General features: G+C 39.9%; 2 protein-coding genes across 5 annotated transcripts; one reads left to right on the top strand and one right to left on the bottom strand.

The window, feature by feature from the left end:
- Positions 1-4,861: 4,861 nt before the first annotated feature.
- THAP5 (THAP domain containing 5) lies at positions 4,862-12,029 on the bottom strand. The gene is made up of 3 exons (XM_052667960.1): positions 11,891-12,029; positions 7,176-7,365; positions 4,862-6,380 (listed from the first exon to the last, which is right to left on the bottom strand). The coding sequence occupies exons 1-3, from the start codon at positions 11,971-11,973 to the stop codon at positions 5,415-5,417; spliced, it is 1,239 nt and encodes a 412-aa protein (XP_052523920.1). The 5' UTR covers positions 11,974-12,029; the 3' UTR covers positions 4,862-5,414.
- A 122-nt stretch (positions 12,030-12,151) lies between these two features.
- On the top strand, positions 12,152-19,224 carry DNAJB9 (DnaJ heat shock protein family (Hsp40) member B9). Of its 4 annotated transcripts, none has more exons than XM_052667972.1 (3): positions 12,152-12,275; positions 15,439-15,666; positions 17,665-19,224. In XM_052667972.1, exons 2-3 carry the CDS (start codon positions 15,450-15,452, stop codon positions 18,096-18,098), a joined length of 651 nt encoding a protein of 216 aa, XP_052523932.1. In that variant the 5' UTR covers positions 12,152-12,275; positions 15,439-15,449; the 3' UTR covers positions 18,099-19,224. The 4 variants fall into 4 exon arrangements, with proteins under 4 accessions (XP_052523932.1, XP_052523933.1, XP_052523934.1 ...); XM_052667973.1 differs by having other exon boundaries at positions 12,180-12,270; XM_052667974.1 differs by lacking the exon at positions 12,152-12,275 and adding an exon at positions 12,617-12,675.
- The last annotated feature ends 750 nt before the right edge of the window (positions 19,225-19,974 follow it).

Genomic DNA, 19,974 nt, shown 5'->3' on the forward strand with positions numbered 1-19,974 from the left:
ATGACGGAGATATCCATAGTCAGGCAAGATGACTCCTTTTGAGAGGCTGTGGTGGAGGCCCATTACTCTGGTTTTAGATTCTGGCTGCATTTGATCAGAGAACAATAGGCTGAACACTACGTTCTGTAAACCCAGAGAATCCGCAACTACCCTTGAGGCAAATTTATGCCTCTAAACATAGAGTATTCCTAGGCACAGCTTTCTTCACCATCTGTTTTTGCCATGGCTGACCTGTAGAACTGTTTCACTCATTCAGAAAATCACACGGCATCATGGCTTTTGTTGGCACTGTGTTAATGCTACCTGGAAGTTTAACCACAGATAAACCACACAGATACTTCTGACCTGTGCTGTAAAACCATGTTGTCTTCTGTATTTTGAAACTAACAGAGGAATAAGCAGGAAAAAGCTTTCTAGAGTATGCAGGACCATGTTTCCCCGATAGCAGCACTGTTCACAGCAGCTGAAATTGTGTGTTCTCAGCACAAAGTCTGTTCCACAAGATCTTAAAAGGGAATGGAGTCATGCATAAAACCACTGTGCATGCAGCTTCCAGTTACAACATGGCCATAGTGCCTGTGTCGCAAAACAGACCTTCTTGATGAAGGCTGTGATTAAACACTCACATAATTACCCTGATTAATATGCAAACAAGCAATGCTAAACTGCTTAAGGGAAGCAAACTTTAATCACTGACCCACTTCAACAAATGAGGAACGCAATCACGCTCCATGGAGACAATGAATAGATCTTTTACCACTCTCTTGAGCAGAAGGCTCTTGAATTTCATCTTTTTTTGCTCAGAATTCAAATGAGTTTCTTCTCTGAAGCTTTACTTCTGTAAAACTGAGGAAAACTAGTCATGCTGTTTTATTCAGATAATAACTTACTTTATTACAGATACATGTGAAGAATAAGGGGGAAAAAAATCCTTGCATAGTTAATCTGTTTGCATGGATTCTGGCAGCAGAATGAAAATGAAATGTTTAGGCGGATTTCTATAGCACAGACCAGTAGCACCACCTGCTGTTTATATGGAACACTGCTTTCTATATACGAGATCAAATAATGTATTCCAGAATAATCTATACAGCATGGCCTCTTAGAATGGATGAGGCTTCTAAATTGGTTTTATGTTTTCAGAGATACTCTTCTAAATGACCTCTGCAGGAAGAGCGTATATTAAAACAGTGCCAGACTTTCAGCAATATGTCCCATAATACTTAATTACTTACTGGAAAAAAAATATTTGCTTAGAATTCTGATTGTTAATGTTTTATTTCTGGAAAAATATTCGGGGAGAAATTCATCTCTTCACAGCAGGAGTAAATGGCTTGGTAAATCTGACAATCATCAAACTCATTTCAGTAAAGGAGAAAATAGAGCGGTGGTATTTTACATGATTTAGTGTGAATAAAATTCTGAAAGTTTCAGCGTGTGTTTGGTCATAAAGTCCCCTGTTAATTCAGCAAAGGAAAATATATTGTGTCCAAGTTTAAGTCTAATTTTAGTTCATAAAAGCATACAATCTCATTTTCTCTTTCCTTTCTCTCCTGCCTTGGTGCTAGTAGCCCATCCCACCCCCCAGGGCATTACTGAGTTTTCCCGGTAGCTTTGAGAAGTTCTTGGTGCGTGGGATACTAAAAAAGAAACTTTTCCCAGGCAGGAACCCTAAATGCCAAAGCCCATTCTTTCCTTTTCATCTCCATGGAATGGCTCCAAGCATCTTTTGCAGAGTTCTGACGTGCAGATGCCACTTTCTCTCCAGCTTTCTGACAGATATGGTGCATGGCTTCTTGCTTTTGGAGTTCACACGGGGAAGTGGCCTGAGTCACTCAGCACAGCCTGCCCCTTGCACCTTCCCTTGAGAGTGGATGTGAACTTCTAGTTCTGCCTGGGAAGACAGAGAATTGTCAAGCTGCTGTTCATAATGTCTTCTGGATTTCCTCTGAAAGCAGGTTGGGTCTTTCCCGGTATCTCTGGGTACTTTTTCCCACAGGAGCAGGCTCTGGATTTCTTTGCCATATTCTATTAGTAAAGTTTGAAACAACTGAGAGTAAAAGATCCGCTCAGAGTCTGGGAATAATGCATCCTGCTACATGAAATCCACTGCTGTCATTGACACAACTGAATAATTATGGCTGTAGGAATCCAAAAATTTCTGCCTGCATGATTGCTCACCTAGCTGTGATGGTGTTTGTCAGTGTTATACTACATCTCTGCAGCATGGAAGGGCAGAGCCCAGCTGTGCCCAGTGCTTTGCTAAGCATTGCAATTAAACAGCATTATCAAGTGAGAGGAAGCATCAAGTTGAACACAAGGCAGTTTGGATCAAAGCATGGCTAGGTAATCAGGCTATTGCAGGAGGCGGGAGATGGACAGAAGTGCAGTTTTTAAAAATGCCATATGTAGCTTCAAGTTTGCTGAAAAGACAGTATCTAGTGAGACAGCATCCAAGTTTTCTAAAATTGGAGCCAGAGTTCAGAGGAGAGGATTCAATTGGGAAGGAAGAATAATTATAATCTTACCAAGGTAAAGGAGAGTAACTGAAGACATCTAATGAGAGGTCTAGTCAGACTCCTAATGAGTGCTCATGAAGCGTGGAAGCGTGCAGTCACTACTGATGCAAGAAATCCCAGATACTCATTAGCCTGCCAGAAAAAAAATAACCCCTGTAACTCTACTGCATTCAGATTGACTTAAATAAAACTTCACAATCCATTTGTAAAGAAAATGAAAAACTAGGAAAAATGGGCATCGGTTGATTCTGCATGGAGATACACTGCTCATCTGTCAGTTTAATAGGACTGGTGGAATTTAAATGAAGGTGTACGAGGAAGCCAAATGCCAAATTCCTGCAGTAGCCAGAAGAAAACAAACACAGCTTAAAAGTTCAAAAGAGATATTAAACAGTTGACATGCTAAAATTGGAAATGTCAAAGTAATTACATCAGTGAAAGCAGGTAGTCAAGATAAAAAACATTGCTGCAAATGTAAAGTTATCAAAAAGATAAGTAAGATGATTTTGATCAAAATAAGTTTGATACATTACAAAAGTTTTAATGATTCAATCTACTAATATGATACCAGTTAAGATCTCAAGGATTAATGTAGCTCCTTTGAGAGTACAAGAAGTTTAGTATAAAAATTTATACAGCTTTATGATTAGGAGACACTGAGAACAAGACATGCATGTAGCATTTAACTAGAGATGTGTGGCTATTCAACATAGCACACGTGGCACTTTTCTTTGCTTATAATGATTAGCTTGAGTAAGTCAGTGTCAGCATACTGCTGAAGCCAAGCCCCTAACTATATCTTCCAAACAAAGTCAGCTATAATACTAAATTTGTTTCAAAATAGACAAAATTCTTTGTCCAAAATAATTTGTCAGAATAAATTTGCAGCAGTGATTTCAGAACAGTCCTGATTCTGGTTTTCCTTCAAGCTGCACACTGTTTTGTGGTGGTTCGGGCTCTTCATCACCATAGGACTGGCCCTGAGAAATGCTGGATATAAAATGATCGTTTTCAATGTCTGTCTGTCTTTGTTTATTGTAAGTTAAATATGCAATGCTGGCTGCTGCTGCAGAAACCACAAACCTAGATGAGATGCACCATGATCTGACACAGAGAAAAGACAAAAAATTCAGGATTAAGAAAACTGGTAAATTTTAACCTAAATATGTAAAGTCTTGCTTGAAAACATAAGGTTAATAGAATGTTACAGTATTTAACATCTATTCTAATGTTAAATAACTTTCAAAAAAAGACCATTGAAAAATAAAGCAAATAATATCCTGCTTTTTAAAAGAGCAGCAGTTACTTTGGGAAGCATTTAGGGTAACAGGTCATTAAGGCCTACATCTAGCTTTTCTCACCTGAACCTATCTGGCATAAAAAGTTGTATGCAGAGGGCCATTTATGTCCACCCAGGTCCCATTGGTTCAAACCACCCTACAAAGAAATTTGTAGGCTTGGTGAGTGCTTCTAAAAATACAGAACCTTTCTGCTATCCCCAATAAACTCCCTAAAAAAAGGAAAATATCTTTTATTTTCCCCCAACTTTAAAGATATCTATGCCAAAAAATAGCATTCTTAGTATTAATACTGGGAATTTTTGTGAAATTTGACTAGTTTTGTCAAGATTTGTAAATCATGCTGCTTGATCCTCACTTACTTAACTAACAAAATTCTCCAGATGCAGAATGCAACTGACAGGGAACGTAGCCAATTGACTGCAGAGGAACACATTAGATCCTACACTGCATTGATGTTGGGTGAGGACATCTGAATATAGGAAAGTATCTAGAAGTTCCTGAAGAACTCTAATCATTGCACATCAAAATTCTAAGTCTTCAGGGTTGGCATGCTGACAGAATAAGCAGTAAGTATTTTAAAAAATTCATTTCCCTCAAAATAGATTATCAGTACATTTCCAACACATTCATGTCCTGTGCACTAGGAACAGTTCATAGTATCAATAAAGTGGACCAAATTTTTAATCTCATAATTAATTTTTCAAAGAATAAGTTATAGAAAAACAGTGCACTCCTACTTTTACAGCAATTTGCTCTGCAAAATGTTGCTTTCTCCAGTGTATTATTAAGGATCTATAAATTTATACATTAGGTTGCATGACCATCAAAGCTGAGTAGATAGCATCACTGAATATTTACAACTTTCCTCTTTAATCATAAAACAGTCACTATCTTAAGATAATTCCTTCCATTTGAGTAGAATATTCCAACATTCCAAAAAGAGGAGAACGATCTGTTCATTCTCATAATGCTATCTTAGGAAAAACAACAACAACAACAACAACAACAACAACAACAAAAAAAAAACTAAACAAAACTAAATGAAATGAAAGGACACAGCATTTATTGAAGAAAAATTTAATAGGGTCAAAGTATACAAAAGCTATCAATGAACACTAGACAGAAAAAGACTAAAGAGTAATGGTGGCTCCACTGGACAATGTATAATACATACCTCTTTACTCATGTGAAAGAGAATCAGGACAATTTTTTCTTTTTTAAACAACTGCTTCATAATTGTCCATTCTACACAGTTATGAAAATCCATTCTAATGCTACTGTCCCAAATGCAAAACCTGTATGTCTCAGGAAAGCCTCACCTGGAAAAGCTTGACTCATTTTTACTGATTCACCTCATACACTTTAACGAGACAGGCTTTGTTTTTCTTTTAAAACTAACTTGCAAGTCACATTTTATGGGCAACTGTCTACCAGCTAAGATTTGCAGAGGTTGATGTAACATTTTAAAGAATATTTGCTTTTCACACAGTTTGCATTGAATACTTAAAATATCATGACTGAAACAAAAGTTAATTTGTACAAAAGGACAGTCAGAGAAGCTAAAAAGATACTTAAGAGCAACCATTCAAAGCCTTCACTGTATCATAGTCACTTCAAGTGTTGTGAAGCAGTTTTCTACGATCTTGAGCTTTTCTTCAGAAAGCAGGTTTTCTTGCTTCAATTGTCCAATAAGAGCTTCCAAGGACCTGAGTCTCCCCAGAGTTTTTACCTCTTGCATTTCAAGTAGAGTTATCTTAGAGTGGAGCTTTGAAATTTTTTGCCAGAGATGCTCTCTGTCTACGTCTTGTTTGCAGTATGAGTGCTCAGTTTGTAATATTTCAATTCCGTTATATGCATTCATATGCAGAGAATTATCTGTTTCTGCTTCTTCTGTGTCAAGAAATTCTTGTTTAACAGGCAAGAAAGATCTGTTTATTATTTCAGGCTCTTTTGGACTTTCAGCTGGCACAATGATAGCAATGACAGATTCCTCGCTTCCATTGAGTTGTTCAAAAGTTTGTGTGACTGTACTGACCAAAACTGCATTTTCAGTTGTTGGTTGCACTTCAACAGAACAGCCTACAACATGAGAGTTTGGATTTTCAAGTGAATAGTCAGTAACTGAACCCAAAGTATTTTTCAGTTTCACAGATGAATTCAAGTAGTCAGGGTCTGAAAACTGCAAGACTGTAGCTGTACAATTTACTGGAACTTCTACAGAAGCATGAACATCAGTAGCTTCCACATTCTGGTCTGCTGCTGCCATTAAAACAGGCTCAGGTTGAAGTATACACTGCTGAGATGAATTACCAAGAACGATACTGTCTGTTTCAAAGTCTTCTCTGTTTTCAAGTTGTAGTTTCTGTACTTGTAAAGATTTACTCAATACAGTTGAGCAAATTACTTCTTTTTTATCTGGGTCTTCTGCAGTTGCAGAACTTTTCTTTGGTGTACAAAGTTCAAGTGATAACGGTACTTTCTTAGACTCAACATTTTTAGTGGTTTCTTCCAGGACTTCTCTCTTTATCTCTTGTGGGCTGTTTTGAGAAGAGTCTTTTTCCTGAAGGAGAAAAAAAAAATCACAAAAAATTACACCATGTAACTAGAAAAACACTCCAGACTGATGACCATTCCTTATTACAACTGAAACACTGTATTAAATACACAGGTATTAAAGATCCATAAAGGTGCAACAAAGTTGTTTCAGCAACTATTTTTTAGTCAGGCAGTCTACCTCAGGGAGAACTTATGAATAGCAGAAGAAAAGATAAAAACTCACAGAACAGTAAGCTTTATCACCACATGATTAAATTTAAGATCAGTATCCAAACAAGCTTTTTAAAGGCAGTCACTGAAACAAAAATATTCAGTATATTTTTTCACAGCTCTATCACAGGACAGATGAAACAGCCTTTGTAGCATATCTTCACTAGCCTACAAGTGCTTGAGAGGCTATTAACAGGAATAAGAAACATGGAGTTTGAAAATAAAATATTCTGTAGTCAGTAAATACGTATAGTTTGTTAATAGAAGGCTTTAAAAGAGCATTCGATTATAAGGAATAATTACACAGTAAATATAATAGTCTCATAGGAAATTATTTTCTTCCTAAAGGAAATATTTCTTCAATTTCCAGTTATAAAACAATACTGAACCTCCAGTCAAAGCAGCAGTTTTTCCTTTACAGTATGGAATTACATGCTAGTTTTGTGTCAGTTTCATTAACAAAATATTTTGATGGAGAGACTTTTATTTTTAAAACAAACTGTGATTATATTAAAGATAACTAGAACATATTATTGCAGAAACAGTTGGTTAGATTTCTGCTATTGTAAAAAAGATAGGAAAACATTACCTCGTCATCCGGGGAAGAGAAAATTGTTGGTACAGCTGTGTGTTTCAAGTATCTTATACCCCATCGCACATCAAGGGAATCAGGGGTAAAATGATCACTGCACAGAAGCTGGTGCTTACTCGGAGTCCACGCATCGCGTTTCATGTTCCGCAACCATTTCTCAAGTCTCTCTTTATCATGAAGTGGAAATCTTTTTTAAAACAGTTGGGGGGGGGGAAAGCAAAGAAATGTTATTTTTTAGAAGTTTCTTTATGTTAAAAAGAAACCAAAGAGCATATTATTATTTCTTACAAGACTGTCCTTTCTTATTTGAATTCCGTTCAGAGAATTCAATTCCTTTCTTTTTCATTTTAATCCAGCTCCTCCCTCCCTCAGAAAATATTGTCACTTACATGTTAATCCACTATTCAACCAAATGATTTCTGGTGGATATCAGCTCAAGAGTCCAGCAGAATTTCTATTGTTTTCTTCTGGCCAAGGACTACAGACCTTTAGGCTAGTGTGTTCAAAACTCTCAAGTCTGTAATGCTTGCTCAAAAAGATCTCCTGATGCCAGGAAATACTCATTTCATTAAGAAAATGCAAGATCTAGTCCTTACTCTAATAATACTATTTGTGGAGCTTTTATTTTTTTAATCTTTCTGTACAAGTTAAGCATAAAAAACTTTAGTTTTTTTTGTTTTGTTTTGTTTAACGAAGTACTGCTTAGTGTACATCATACTTACGACTGTCGAGTCACTTAGAAGTGTGAATATTTCCACTGCAGGATTTAACTTTTGTTAAAGACATAAATACACACCAAAACAAAATATTTCTCCATGTTGTTTCAGAACTTCAGCTTTCTCACAGTGTTCAGTATCCAATGTTGTGTAATCCATAACTAGCTTTGCAACCATCTAAGCTAACTGAAAATGAAGACTATACAGTGTAATTGAAATATGTATATAAAAAAATTGATTTTGAAAGTATATGCAAGCAGTCAAATTATGTGAGAAAGAGAACTAAATTAAAACAAAGTGAGCAAAGATGTGTAGTTTACTCAATGAATAACAATACACAAAAGTTAAAGAGAAACTAAATGCTTGTTATGATGTATGAAAAGCCAGGTTATTGTGGTAATGGCAATACAAACATCCAGAACACTATGAGCTCTTGTACCAATCCCCAGCCATGGGCAGGATTGCTAGGCACTAGACCAGGATGCCCAATGTCCCACCCAACCTGGCCTTGAACACCTCCAGAGATGGGGTATCCACAACCTCTCCAGGCAACCTGTTTCAGCACCTCACCATCCTCTGAATGAAAAATTTTCCCCTGACCTCTAATCAAAATCACTACTCTTCTAGTTCAAAGCCATTCCCTCCTTGTACTTCCACTATCTACCAATGTAAAAAGTTGATTCCCTCTATTTATAATTTCCCTTTAAATACTGGAAGACCACAAGGTCTCCCCAGAGCCTTCTCTTCTCCAGGCTGAACAAGACCAGCTCCCTCAGACTGACTTCATAGGAGTGGTGCTACAGACCTATGATAATCTTTGTGCCCTTCTCTGGATCCACTCCAAGAGATATTTCTTGTGCTGGGGCCCCAAGCCTGGACACAGTACTCCACATTGGGTTTCACAAGGGCAGAGTAGAGAGGGACAATAACCTCCCTCTCCCTGCTCTTCTGATGCAGTCCAGGATTCAGTTGGCCTTCTAAGCTGTGAGTACACACTGCTGGCAGATGTTAGGTTTTTCATCCTTCCACAATCCCTAAGTCTTTCACAGCAGAGCTGTCATGAATAATAACAGTAAAAAACAAAAACAAAAAAAGAAAAACCTACGCTTTTGAATAAATCATATCATAAGTGACAAATTCATTGGGTCATCAAATCTGACCTGACTGTAACCGTAGGACATAAAGAGAATCAGATACTGGCAGTGTGAAGGACAACATCCACATGTTAACAAGTGCCTGTAGCTTCATTAAAGCAGTTTTACTATCTAAATAGATGATTTGTCCTTTTAATTAGCAACCAATTCTTTTAGTAGTATTTATTACCATACATAAATACACCACAGTAACATTAACCCAAATTCAGTGTGCAAAAAAATTGTTCATAAGTAAGGTGCTCACACAAAGCTGAAGAGAGAACATAGAGTGGCAAGAGGTTACGTGCCACACAAATTCTATGAAAGGTCAACTCTTGGCAAACCCTTGAACTTCTGAGCCTGTGGGTTTCCTCAATAGTCACACATGGCAATAACTCCCCTCTGCAGACCCACAAATGTCCTAAAACTCCAAACTTAGCTGATTTTGAGAGAAAGATATCTGAGATTTACAGGATAAACGTGCAGTTCTTCTTACCCTATCTCTTACCCCATCTTTCATATTTGTTGCCATTTAAATTTCCAAGTTATCAAGAACAGAGAGCAAACTGATGATCCATTTGGCTCAGAGTATATGCAGGAACGCACAGAACAGTGCTAGCAAAACCTACATAACCTCTCAAGGACAGGTGAGAGGCTTGGTCTTCTCAAATTCTGTCTGCTTAGATTGTGTGCACCCAGTAGCAACACTACATATATTATACAGCATGTTTCATGAATAACAGAGTTTAGCCCAGGATGGTTCTGCATAGTCCAAACAAGTTTCTCAGAAAGAGGATGACGTCTTTCAGCTGAAGGTGACGTCACCAAGCACAGCCTCTCAAGAAGGCCTTGAGAGCGTTTGATTCCTTTGCCAGAATCATAGCAACACAGCACCCACTGCCTTCTGTACCATCAGGCAGCTTCAGATCGAGAAACAAACAAACAAAAAATCCGCAGTGAGAGATAAGGTCTGACAGCAAAATTTGTTATTTTAGCCAAAGAGTAACTTTACCAGAACTTGCTCTTGCTCTCAATGCCCCCTTGCCCCATCATCAGAACCTGTTCTCTGTTGTGAATGAGTCTCAGCACCTCTTCTGCAGGACTGTGTTACTCATAACACAGCACAATTCAATGGCTGCATAAAACAGCTGTGTATTTGAAATCATCTTTGTATTGATGGCATACATTTGAATACAAATATGTACCATAACTCAAACTTGTTCTGATTATCCATGTGGCACTCACATTCCCTAAAGCAATATAAATGATTTATTTCCACTCATTTTCATGATCATTTTATGGCGATAACATGTACTGCTGTATCACTGTATCACGTGCTATATACATTCAAGGTTACCTAGTTTCCTTCAATTGAAACTAAAGCCCTTTTCAAAGCTGTCTTCCTGTGGGTATTCCTACATGGCCCTCCTCATCCTGGAATAACAATGACTGCAACAAACTTACAAGTCAGAATCATAGAATCCTTAAAGTTGGAAGGGACCTTTAAAGATCGACTAGTCCAGCTCCCCTGCAATGAACAGGGACACCACAGCTAGATCGGGTTGCCCAGGGCCTGATTCAGCCTTGCCTTCAAAGTCTCCAGGGATGGAGACTTTCATCTCCACATCTCTGGGCAATCTGTTCCAGTGCCTTACCACCCTCACCGTAGAAGACTTTTTCCTTATATCTAACTTAAATTTACCTTCCTTAAGCTTGAAACCATTTCTCCTTGCTCTATCAGAGCAGACCCTGAATTAAAGTAGCCCTGCTGAAAGAGATTGGGGGTCTTTGTTGACAGTGAGTTGAACATGAATCAACAGTGTGCTTAGGTTTCTTCAGCCTAGAGAAGAGCAGACTGAGGGGAAGCCTAATGACAACCTACAGTTTCCTCAGGAAGGGAGCAGAGGGGCAGGGGCTGATCTCTGCTCTCTGTGACAGCACAGGGCTGAATGGAACAGCATGGTGCTGCATCAGAGGAAGCTCAGTTTGGGGATTAGGAAAAAGTTCTTCACCACAGGGCACTGGGCATGGAACAGGCTGTGCCCAGGGCAGTAATCGTGTCACTTGGCTGCCAGAGTTCAAGAAGTACCTGGACAGCACTGTTAGATATACACTCTGATTTTTGGGTGGTCCTGTGAGGAGCCAACAGTCAGACTCAAACATTCCTATGGGTCTTTTCCAACTTGGGATATTCTAAAACTTAGAGAGTCATATCAAAACAAGCTTTTCCAGTTGACTGTGAAATCGATTTCTCGATCTATATTTTTTAAATGCTAGAAAATTCCCCGTACAAACAGCTGCTCACTGCGTTTTCCTTCAGCAGAAACGCACCAACATTTTGCTACACCCCTCCCCCCTTCCCCCCCCAGGGCTGACGCCGGAGCGCTGAGCTCTGGGACCGATACCAGCACGGAGTTGTTTTGATAAGCAGGCTGGTGAGCCTGCAGGCAGCCCAGCGGCCTCCATCCGCCCACCGAGGCTCCTGGCTGCAGCGCAGACCAGACAGCGATTGTAGCGGTGGCGCGTCCCGCGAAGGACGGGACTCGCAAGCAGCCAGGCTCGGGGCTGCCCCCAGCTCCCCCCGCTCAGCCCACGCCTCCGGCATCGCGGCTCCCGTCGAAGCATCCCCAGAGCGAGGAGAACGGAACCGCGCGGCGGCGGCGCAGATGGCACTTCGACACCTTCCCCTCATCCTTTCAGCCCCGGTCTGTAAGCACGAGCGTCGCCTCCCGCGGCCTCGCTCTGTTTCTCGCTCTCCCGAGGGTCGGGCCTCACCCAGCGATGCCCACCAGCGATGCCCACCCGCAGTTCGCCACCTCCGGGGGCGGCTCAGCGATCCCCGTCCCCCTACGCGCTTACTCACGGGTAGAAGCTGAGTTTGCGTTGGTCCCTGGCGCTCTGCCCGCCGCGGTTCTTGCAGCAGGACGCGGCACAATACCGAGGCATGGCGGCGCGGCCGGACGGGGCCCGGAACCGTCCGGGCAGCGGCGGGGGCGGCGGGGGCGGCGGTCACGAGGACGACGGCCACCGCTCCCGCCCCTCGTGCCGGGGGACGCCCCGCCCGGCAAGGCCCCGCGTCACGTGGCGCCGGCGGGCCAATGGCGGAGCGCTTCGTGTAGGAACGGCCGATGGGGCGCGGAGGGACGCTCTGCGCGCGCGCTGGCGACTGTTGGGCGGGAGCGGCGCGAGACGCTGCGGGGCAGCGGCCTCAGTGCGGGCAGCGCTGAGGCGAGGCGAGGCGAGGTGAGGTGAGGTGAGGTGAGGGGCGACGGGGCTGCAGCTGGAGGGCTGGGAGGAGGCGAAGCGGGTGGCGGTGCGCGGAGGGAGCAGAAGGGTTACGAGGCGCTGAGGGGGCGGTGCGGGGTCGCCGGGCCTCCTGGGATGGGTTTGTTCGCTCCTCTGGGCTGCGGCTCCTCGGTAGGCCCGCCCGCTGTAGCCCGGCTTGGAGCAGCGTCCCGCCGCGCTCTGTTACCCTCAACTCAGGGTCTGCCTGCGGGCCGGGGGGGGAGAGGTTGGGAGAATCCGATTGCAGGGGGCTGCAGGAGGTCTGTGCTGGCCGCGGGGCGGGCTGAATCATCGCGTTACTCCTAATGGCAGCCACGGGGAAACTTGGGGAACTTTGTTGCCGGTAACAAATCGCTTGCGAAGGTAGTAACGCGAAATGAAACTCGCGCTGTACGTAGTCAGAGCAGTGATGTGTGGGGTTTATGAGCGTGCGAGACTTGACGAGCGTCGAAATAAATGGGGAGCTGGCGTTGCGAGCTGGAAGGGGCTGCTCTATTTTCTGCGTGTGACAAACGCTGCCTGCCGTGCCTGGATGAAACCCGCACTACTGATAAACTGATAACCAATTGGGCACTGTCATGTCTTCAGTGCTTCTGATAGACGTTACTGTGCTTTTTGCACCGAGCTGAATAGCAGTTGAGATCTGTAATTACTTATCTAATAGAGTGAAGTGCTTAATCCGTGTTCATAAAACCTCCCATTTTGTTGCTAGATGTACCCAAATAAAATCTGGCTCCTAATAGTGTTCTGCACTGTAGCTGTGGGGGGCTGTTCTGTTGAATAAGCTTAACGTCAGGCAGCTTGTAGAACTTATTTGAGAATTCATAATTACTGGAGAAAGCCTAGAAAGTGAAACATTTCCCTTTGCTGGGGAAACTGAGGGAGAAGAAACATGCGGAGTAAGTATTTAAAGGAGACTTCATTATGAAAGCAGTTGTGAAAATAGTGGGAAGTCAAACCTGGCCTTTAGTTTTGTCTTAATTGGCAATAGCACCACTGAGATGCTGACTGCATATCAAACAGCTGTTCTCTGGGGGAAAAAAATCCAATATCTTTGATTAATTCAAAATATGTTATCTAAATACAGGACTTAGGATAAAACGCTGTTTACGTTTGAGTTCCATTTATATTTGATTTTCATTTGTTGTATCGCTTCATTTGAGCCTCTCTTTTTTCTTCCTGGCTTAAAAGATTTGAGAGGTTTCCAGGAGCATCTTCTTGAATGCAAAGAAATTTTTGATTGACTTCACAAATTAATGGGGAAAAAGCCTATACAGAATTAAGTAGAACTAGGAGCAATGGAGCATAGAATGGCATTGCCAAAATCCTAAAGTAAAACTGTAGTGAAAGAGAAACCTAAGTATAATTCTTATAAAGAGTAATATAAATGGAGAGGCTTGTGCAGAGCAAAAAACTAGTGAGTGACTTGATGTTCTCGGACTGGAAATCGTGGGTTCTGAGAGAGTTTGTCCTTAATGAAGAAGGTAGACAACTCTTCAGCTCCATTTAGTGTTTAATAGTAGAAGCAGGGAGGTCAGCCACCTCCCTGCCATTCCAGGAGAATGGAGCAGCATGTCTTTGTTTCCTCATATTCCTCACATTGTGCATACATAATTGGTCTCTGCATACACAATTGGTCTCTGGCACATTAAGAAGACAAATCTGTATGTGCAAAGCAGAAGGAAAGCACAGAAGGTGGGGAGGGATGGGTGTGTGTGTAGGTCTTGATGTCCAGGTGGGAAAGTTTCAGATGAGTGAACTGGTGGGAAAGAATATGTGGAAAAATGTGGGAAGCTTCTTGTGCTGAAAATCTGTCTGGTGTCATGCAAGAAGAGTAAAGCAAAGAGCTGCCCATTTGGTGTCTAGATATACTGATGAAAATACAATTTGTTTCAACTGCTACTCCATAACACTTGATATCATGCAGGCTGCTAGCCAAATAAATGCTTAAGAGGGCATGGGTACGTTAATCTTCCATGAGCTTTTTGCTCTGACCTCACTACATTCATTTTAGCCCCTTGACCTATCTCTTAGAAACGTGTTTGTTTTTTTTTTTTTTATGTTTTTTGTGCTTGTATATGAATTTAGTTTAGAGGGACTTCCTATTTAAAGGCTCAGTTGTCTCATTTACCTGATATGCATTGTTTAAAAGACTTTGAAGAACAAATATTTGAGTTGCGTACCAGCTAAAGTTAAAGCATGCTAGCTTTTGTGATGCTCAGACTGTAAGATTCGCTTATTAAACTTTCAGCAAATGGCAGCATATTTTGCCTTGTGTAGAGAACTGCTTTTTGAGTTCAGTTAATGCATTGAGAATTGGGTGTGTATACCTATTTTTGCAGTGATATTTATCAGATAAATTCCTTTTATCAGAGGTTTGATAGGTGTTTTTATTTCAAACACAGTCTATTATGAAAGCAAATTAAATCCAGCTTATTGTAAGCAGTGGAAGAAGTTTTTCATCTATTTGTCTGAACTCTGTACTCTAGTTGAGTGTTCTGCTTTTATTGTGTTCGACGTAGGCCAGTTAAATGACCTGAAGTTGAGCATTAGTGTCTAACAATCTTGGTTTAAAGTTGATTTTTAGTCCTGCCGTGTTTCCAGATTCTTATTGTTGCTCAAGCTCATCAGTGAATTGTTCTGCCAGTATATTCAGTATATTTTGAAAATTGCACTGTAATTCAGAGCCACTGCGTTTATGATCCTAATACTCAAGATTTAGTTTGATGTTAGTCCAGGTATGTCAGCATAAACTGTTTCTTGTTGCAGTGAAAGGCATTGTGAATTTAATTCATAGTCCAGTTTCTAGCTGTTGAGGGAATGCATAGGTAATGTTTTAAAAACAAAAACAACAAACAAACAAACAAAAAAACCCAGCAAAACATAGCAGTAATCTGTGATAGATGTGGAATATGAATTTGCAGGATTTCCATTCATGTATTTTTTTGTTTATAAAGCTAAAGGATGGAACTTTTTAACCTGTGTGAAAAAACTTGTTTACATATCTGTCAGAGTGACTCATGAAAAATACACGTCATACTCTTTCAGCTTATAGTTATACCTTTTCTTTAAGTTGCTGTGGAACCTGAAATAACTTGTTTGAGTATGTTTATTTTTTCTTTCTAGAAACCACAGAAATGGCAACTATGCAATCTATCTTCACATTTGCTCTCTGCATTTTGATGATAACTGAGCTAATACTGGCTACAGAGAGCTATTACGATATCTTAGGAGTTCCGAAAAATGCATCTGACCGCCAGATCAAGAAGGCGTTTCACAAACTGGCGATGAAATACCACCCAGATAAAAATAAGAGTCCTGGTGCGGAAGCAAAATTTAGAGAAATTGCTGAAGGTAACGTATACTAACCTTAATCTTATAATAACTGGACACATGGCTTGTATATTGACTTTTTACGTGGGTAGATGGTGATAAGACAGAGGGAGAGTGGTTTTAAACTGTAAGAGAGGGAGATCTAGGTTAGATGGTATGGCAGTTTTTTGTTTTTTTACTGAGAGAGTGGTAAGGTACTGGAACAGGTTGCCCAGAAAACTGTGGATGCCCCATCCCTGCAGGTGTTCAAGGCCAGGATGGATGGGGCTCTAGGCAGTCTGATCTGCTAGCAGCCCTACCCATGATGAGGGGGTGGAACTGGGTGATCCTTGAGTCCCTTCTGACATAAGTTGTTCTGTTATTCTGTTCAATAATTATATCTATGAACAAATACGTTAACTTAAGTATACTGCTTTAGTGCATAAGATAAGAAAAATTATGTATTTTTACTTGTTGTGGTGGCAAATGTCACGTGTCAGTATTTGACTCATGTCTGTTTTTGTATGTAGGCAGGCTTCTTAAGCAGTTTATGCATTTCTACCTATTGAACATCTAGGCTGAAGTCTCTTTTCACAAGAGTATGTGGGAGTAGGACAACTTTAGCCCTAGGAGTTTACTTCAGTGACTGTACCTTTGATCTGCCTGATAAGATCCAGTTCAGGATTACTATGGCTTCAAGAAGAAACAAAAAAAACCTTCAGAAAAGCTCTCTGGTGGCTTGTGGTGGAAATACAAGAGACATTAGGCGCAGGAGTTTCGTTGTGGCTACAAGGCGAAGCTTTCTTTGCCTAGGGGGTGGGCAACACTTGGAACAGGTTGCCCGGACAGTCTGTGCACATTCCATCCTTGCAGACTTTTCAGGAATGAGAAGATAAAGCTATGAGGAACTAGATTGATCTCATAACTGATTTAATTGAGCAGAGCAGTAAACAAGAGGTCACTTCCAACCTGAACTATCCTAAGAATGCACCTTTCATGAGTGTTCTGTGATGAAAATACATTGGTGGAAGTGAATAACCAAGAACATGACATTATTTGCTGAAGAATAAGATGTTCTCACTTATGCTCCCCGTAGGTTTTTATCACATCCATCCATCTTGTGTGTTTCTATCAAATGTGAGCTTTATCTTCTTGTCTACAGAACAGTTACTTTGAGAGAGGGGTAATAATGTAGTTAAAAGAAAGGGTGGTCTGTTTAGAAACGGCAGCTGTTACAGTGCTAAAGGAGGAAGTGGGAGTTCTAAGTATGTGTTGAGCTGTATAGAAAAATTGGGAAACCCTTGACAGGTAAGAGAGTGGTAGTGCTCCAAATGCATATTCTAATTACAAGGAGTATTTTATATGTCAGTTTCTGCCTTGAAACAGCTGTAGCTGTAGTTTTGGACCAAGGAACAGATGGAAATCTAATTCCATTTTGGTTATACCCAATCAAAAAATGTGGGTTTATTGGTAAGCTTCTGAAATGTTGAGAGTTTAGACAAATAAGTAATTCATTTCCTTTGTTTTACTTTTGCCCTTAATGTTTAGCTTATCACTTAATTCTGAGTCCTGCATAGCTAGTACTGCCTGTCTGCAAGTAGCTTTGCAGATACTGCACTGTTTCTGTGATAAGAGTGCAGCAGGCAATTTACTTGTTCAGGGAGAGCTTCTAGCACATCCTCTTACCTTCAGTCTTTTGCATTGCCATATCTTGCTGCTGTTTTCTTTCAAATATAAGCAATAATATCTTTATTGCTAGCTAAACAGTGTTTTGTGAATTAAAAATTTTGAGGCTGTAATCTGCCATCATAGTATAACTATTACTATAAGTAAATAGCTGTAATTAATTTGAAACAACTGATTTTGGATTGTAGGAAGTTAAATATTAATCTTGATTGGACTTGAGCATTCAATTAAAGTCTAGCTTGGAGAATATCTCATTGCAGGAGGGGGGAAAGGCCGTTCTGTGTGTTTGGTTGTAGTCTTCATGTGCATGCAATTGACATTTTAAAACGTTTTTTTCTTTTGAATTGGAAATAGCATATGAAACATTATCAGATGAGAATAAACGAAGAGAATATGATCAATTTGGCCGTCACGGAGGACAAGGAAGTAATGGAAGCCCATTTCATCAGTCATCATTCAACTTCAACTTTGATGATCTGTTCAAAGACTATGACCTGTTCAGTCAGTACTCACGGTCGAAAAAGCACTTTGAAAATCACTTCCGAAGTCATCGGGAAGCTCACAATCGGCAAAGACGGTCTTTCCAGGAGTTCTCCTTTGGAGGTGGACTGTTTGATGATGTGTTTGAAAATATGGAAAAGATGTTTTCTTTTAGTGACTTTGAAAATGCACACCGACACGCAGTGCGAACTGACAACAGGTTCCATGGATCCAGCAAGCACTGCAGGACTGTCACTCAGAGACGAGGAAACATGGTTACTACATACACAGACTGTTCTGGACAATAATGTTTCCTTTCTTTTCATCTCTTCTTCTTTCGATGCCTCCATAATTCTCCGTGGTTATGTGCTAATATTGAAAGAGATCTTTGAACTGTGTATTCTTAAAAACACTTAACTGCTATAAAGAATTTATAGATGGAACTAATTCTCAGAATAGAAGCAACATGCAATTAAGAGCTAAACGCCTCAGTAACTACTTAAAAGAGGAGAGAAATAATCTTGCAACAGAGGAAATTTTGTATTTCAATTTAGTAAGCGCTCAGTAAATTCATCATATGATATATTTTTTTTAATTTTAGAAATATAATATAATTGTATGCCAATTCAGGAATGTTTGAGTTACTGGTGCATGGATTTCTAGCAGTGGTGATACTTTATTCTGAAGTGCTGCTTTTTTTATTATGCCTTTCAGATTTTCGGTAGTGGTTTTTACTGAATGTGGACTTAGTCCACAAGTTCAACAATTTGCACAAAATAGCAGCGGAAATAAAACTGTGTCTTTGCAACTTTGTCCAGCATTGCAAATCTGTTAGAAACAAAGCATGTATATTCCAACTTAAAAACAAATGAAAAAGGAAATATACTAAGATTGTTCATCACCTAGGAGAGCGATGTAGGTTGAGGATATGAATAACCCTTCACTCGCTTAAGGGCTATTGATGTATGCAAGTTTGTGTATGCACATAGTATGTTTCTTAGTCCACCTCTCCAAAACACAAATATCTCTTAAGATTCAGAAGAGCATATTGAATACAATCCTTACAATCCCGCTTTATGCTTCTCATAATTATCATGTGTGCACTGTAGTTGCCATAGTTCCATTTGTTGAACTTAAGTTCTCCTTTGTGCTTTGGCAAACTTAAACAAATAAGCTTACTTTCAGATTCCTAGTGTTTCTGGAACAGTCTAAATAAGAAAGAGGTTGTGTTTGGATATATTTATTACCTGTCAGCAGAGATTATTCAGCTTTGTGATTTGAAAGGTAAACTCTTGGCATAAAGGAATAGTGAAACTGGAGGTTACAGTTCCCATATTCACCTAATACTTTGTGGTGCTGGTGTCTGATAACAGGCAGGGCTAATAGGTAACAACTTCAGTGCTATGGAAATCTGTAACCAGTATAAACTCCTTTTTTTTAAAAAAAAAACAAAAAAACAAACAAAAAAAAAAAACAAAAAAAAACCAACAAAAAAAAACCACAACTCTTAATACATATTAACTGAAGTTAATATGTATCAACCCAAAAGTTCTTTAGTAAGGTTATCACACACATGTTGCTATCTGTTGAAAATTATGAGAATTTACCTTTCAAATGGATTGCATGAGCAAAATAAGTTTTTGAATAGCAGTGTTATAAATAGGCTTTGAATTCTTAAGATCTTTAAAGAAAAGTTTAACTCTTTGCTTCTTGAACTGATACTGAAAGTGAACTGATACTGAAAGCTGACTATTTGCTAAGTAATATTAACCTTTCCCGCAAGGGTGCGTATTATCACTTGTTCTGTTTTCACTCACTAAATACTTGGAATGGATTATTGCATTATATTAAGTGCTTTTCCATATTTTTTTATTTATTAATGGACTAATACCTCATACATGGTCTTTATAAAAAGCCAGTAATTTGTGCAACATTGTTGGAATGTGCAATATTATAGATGGAAAAATGATGGGGTGTATGTGAATGTCTGTTATTTCCACTCTTTTTCTGTGCAAATAGATGTTTTAGTTTCCTCTGTGTAATTAATATGATTGAACTGAAAATTGTAATTCATGCAGATTTCTGACTCCATCAGTCCTGACTCCATCGAGTCAGTTTGTCTGATTTGTACCACATGGACATCCGACTGAACAAATTACTAACCGAGAGACCTGAATTACTTTC

The sequence above is a fragment of the Tympanuchus pallidicinctus genome, unplaced genomic scaffold (genome assembly GCF_026119805.1).
Source record: "Tympanuchus pallidicinctus isolate F22 unplaced genomic scaffold, pur_lepc_1.0 scaffold8, whole genome shotgun sequence".
Lineage (NCBI taxonomy): Eukaryota > Metazoa > Chordata > Aves > Galliformes > Phasianidae > Tympanuchus > Tympanuchus pallidicinctus.

Coding starts and splice junctions, on each gene's coding strand:
- THAP5 (XM_052667960.1), bottom strand. CDS start 11,973: ATGCCTCGGTATTGTGCCGCGTCCTGCTGCAAGAACCGCGGCGGGCAG. Junction 7,366..11,890: donor CGCAAACTCAGCTTCTACCC/GTGAGTAAGCGC, acceptor GTTTTAAAAAAG/ATTTCCACTTCATGATAAAG. Junction 6,381..7,175: donor TCTCTTCCCCGGATGACGAG/GTAATGTTTTCC, acceptor TTTCTCCTTCAG/GAAAAAGACTCTTCTCAAAA.
- DNAJB9 (XM_052667972.1), top strand. CDS start 15,450: ATGGCAACTATGCAATCTATCTTCACATTTGCTCTCTGCATTTTGATG. Junction 15,667..17,664: donor ATTTAGAGAAATTGCTGAAG/GTAACGTATACT, acceptor AATTGGAAATAG/CATATGAAACATTATCAGAT.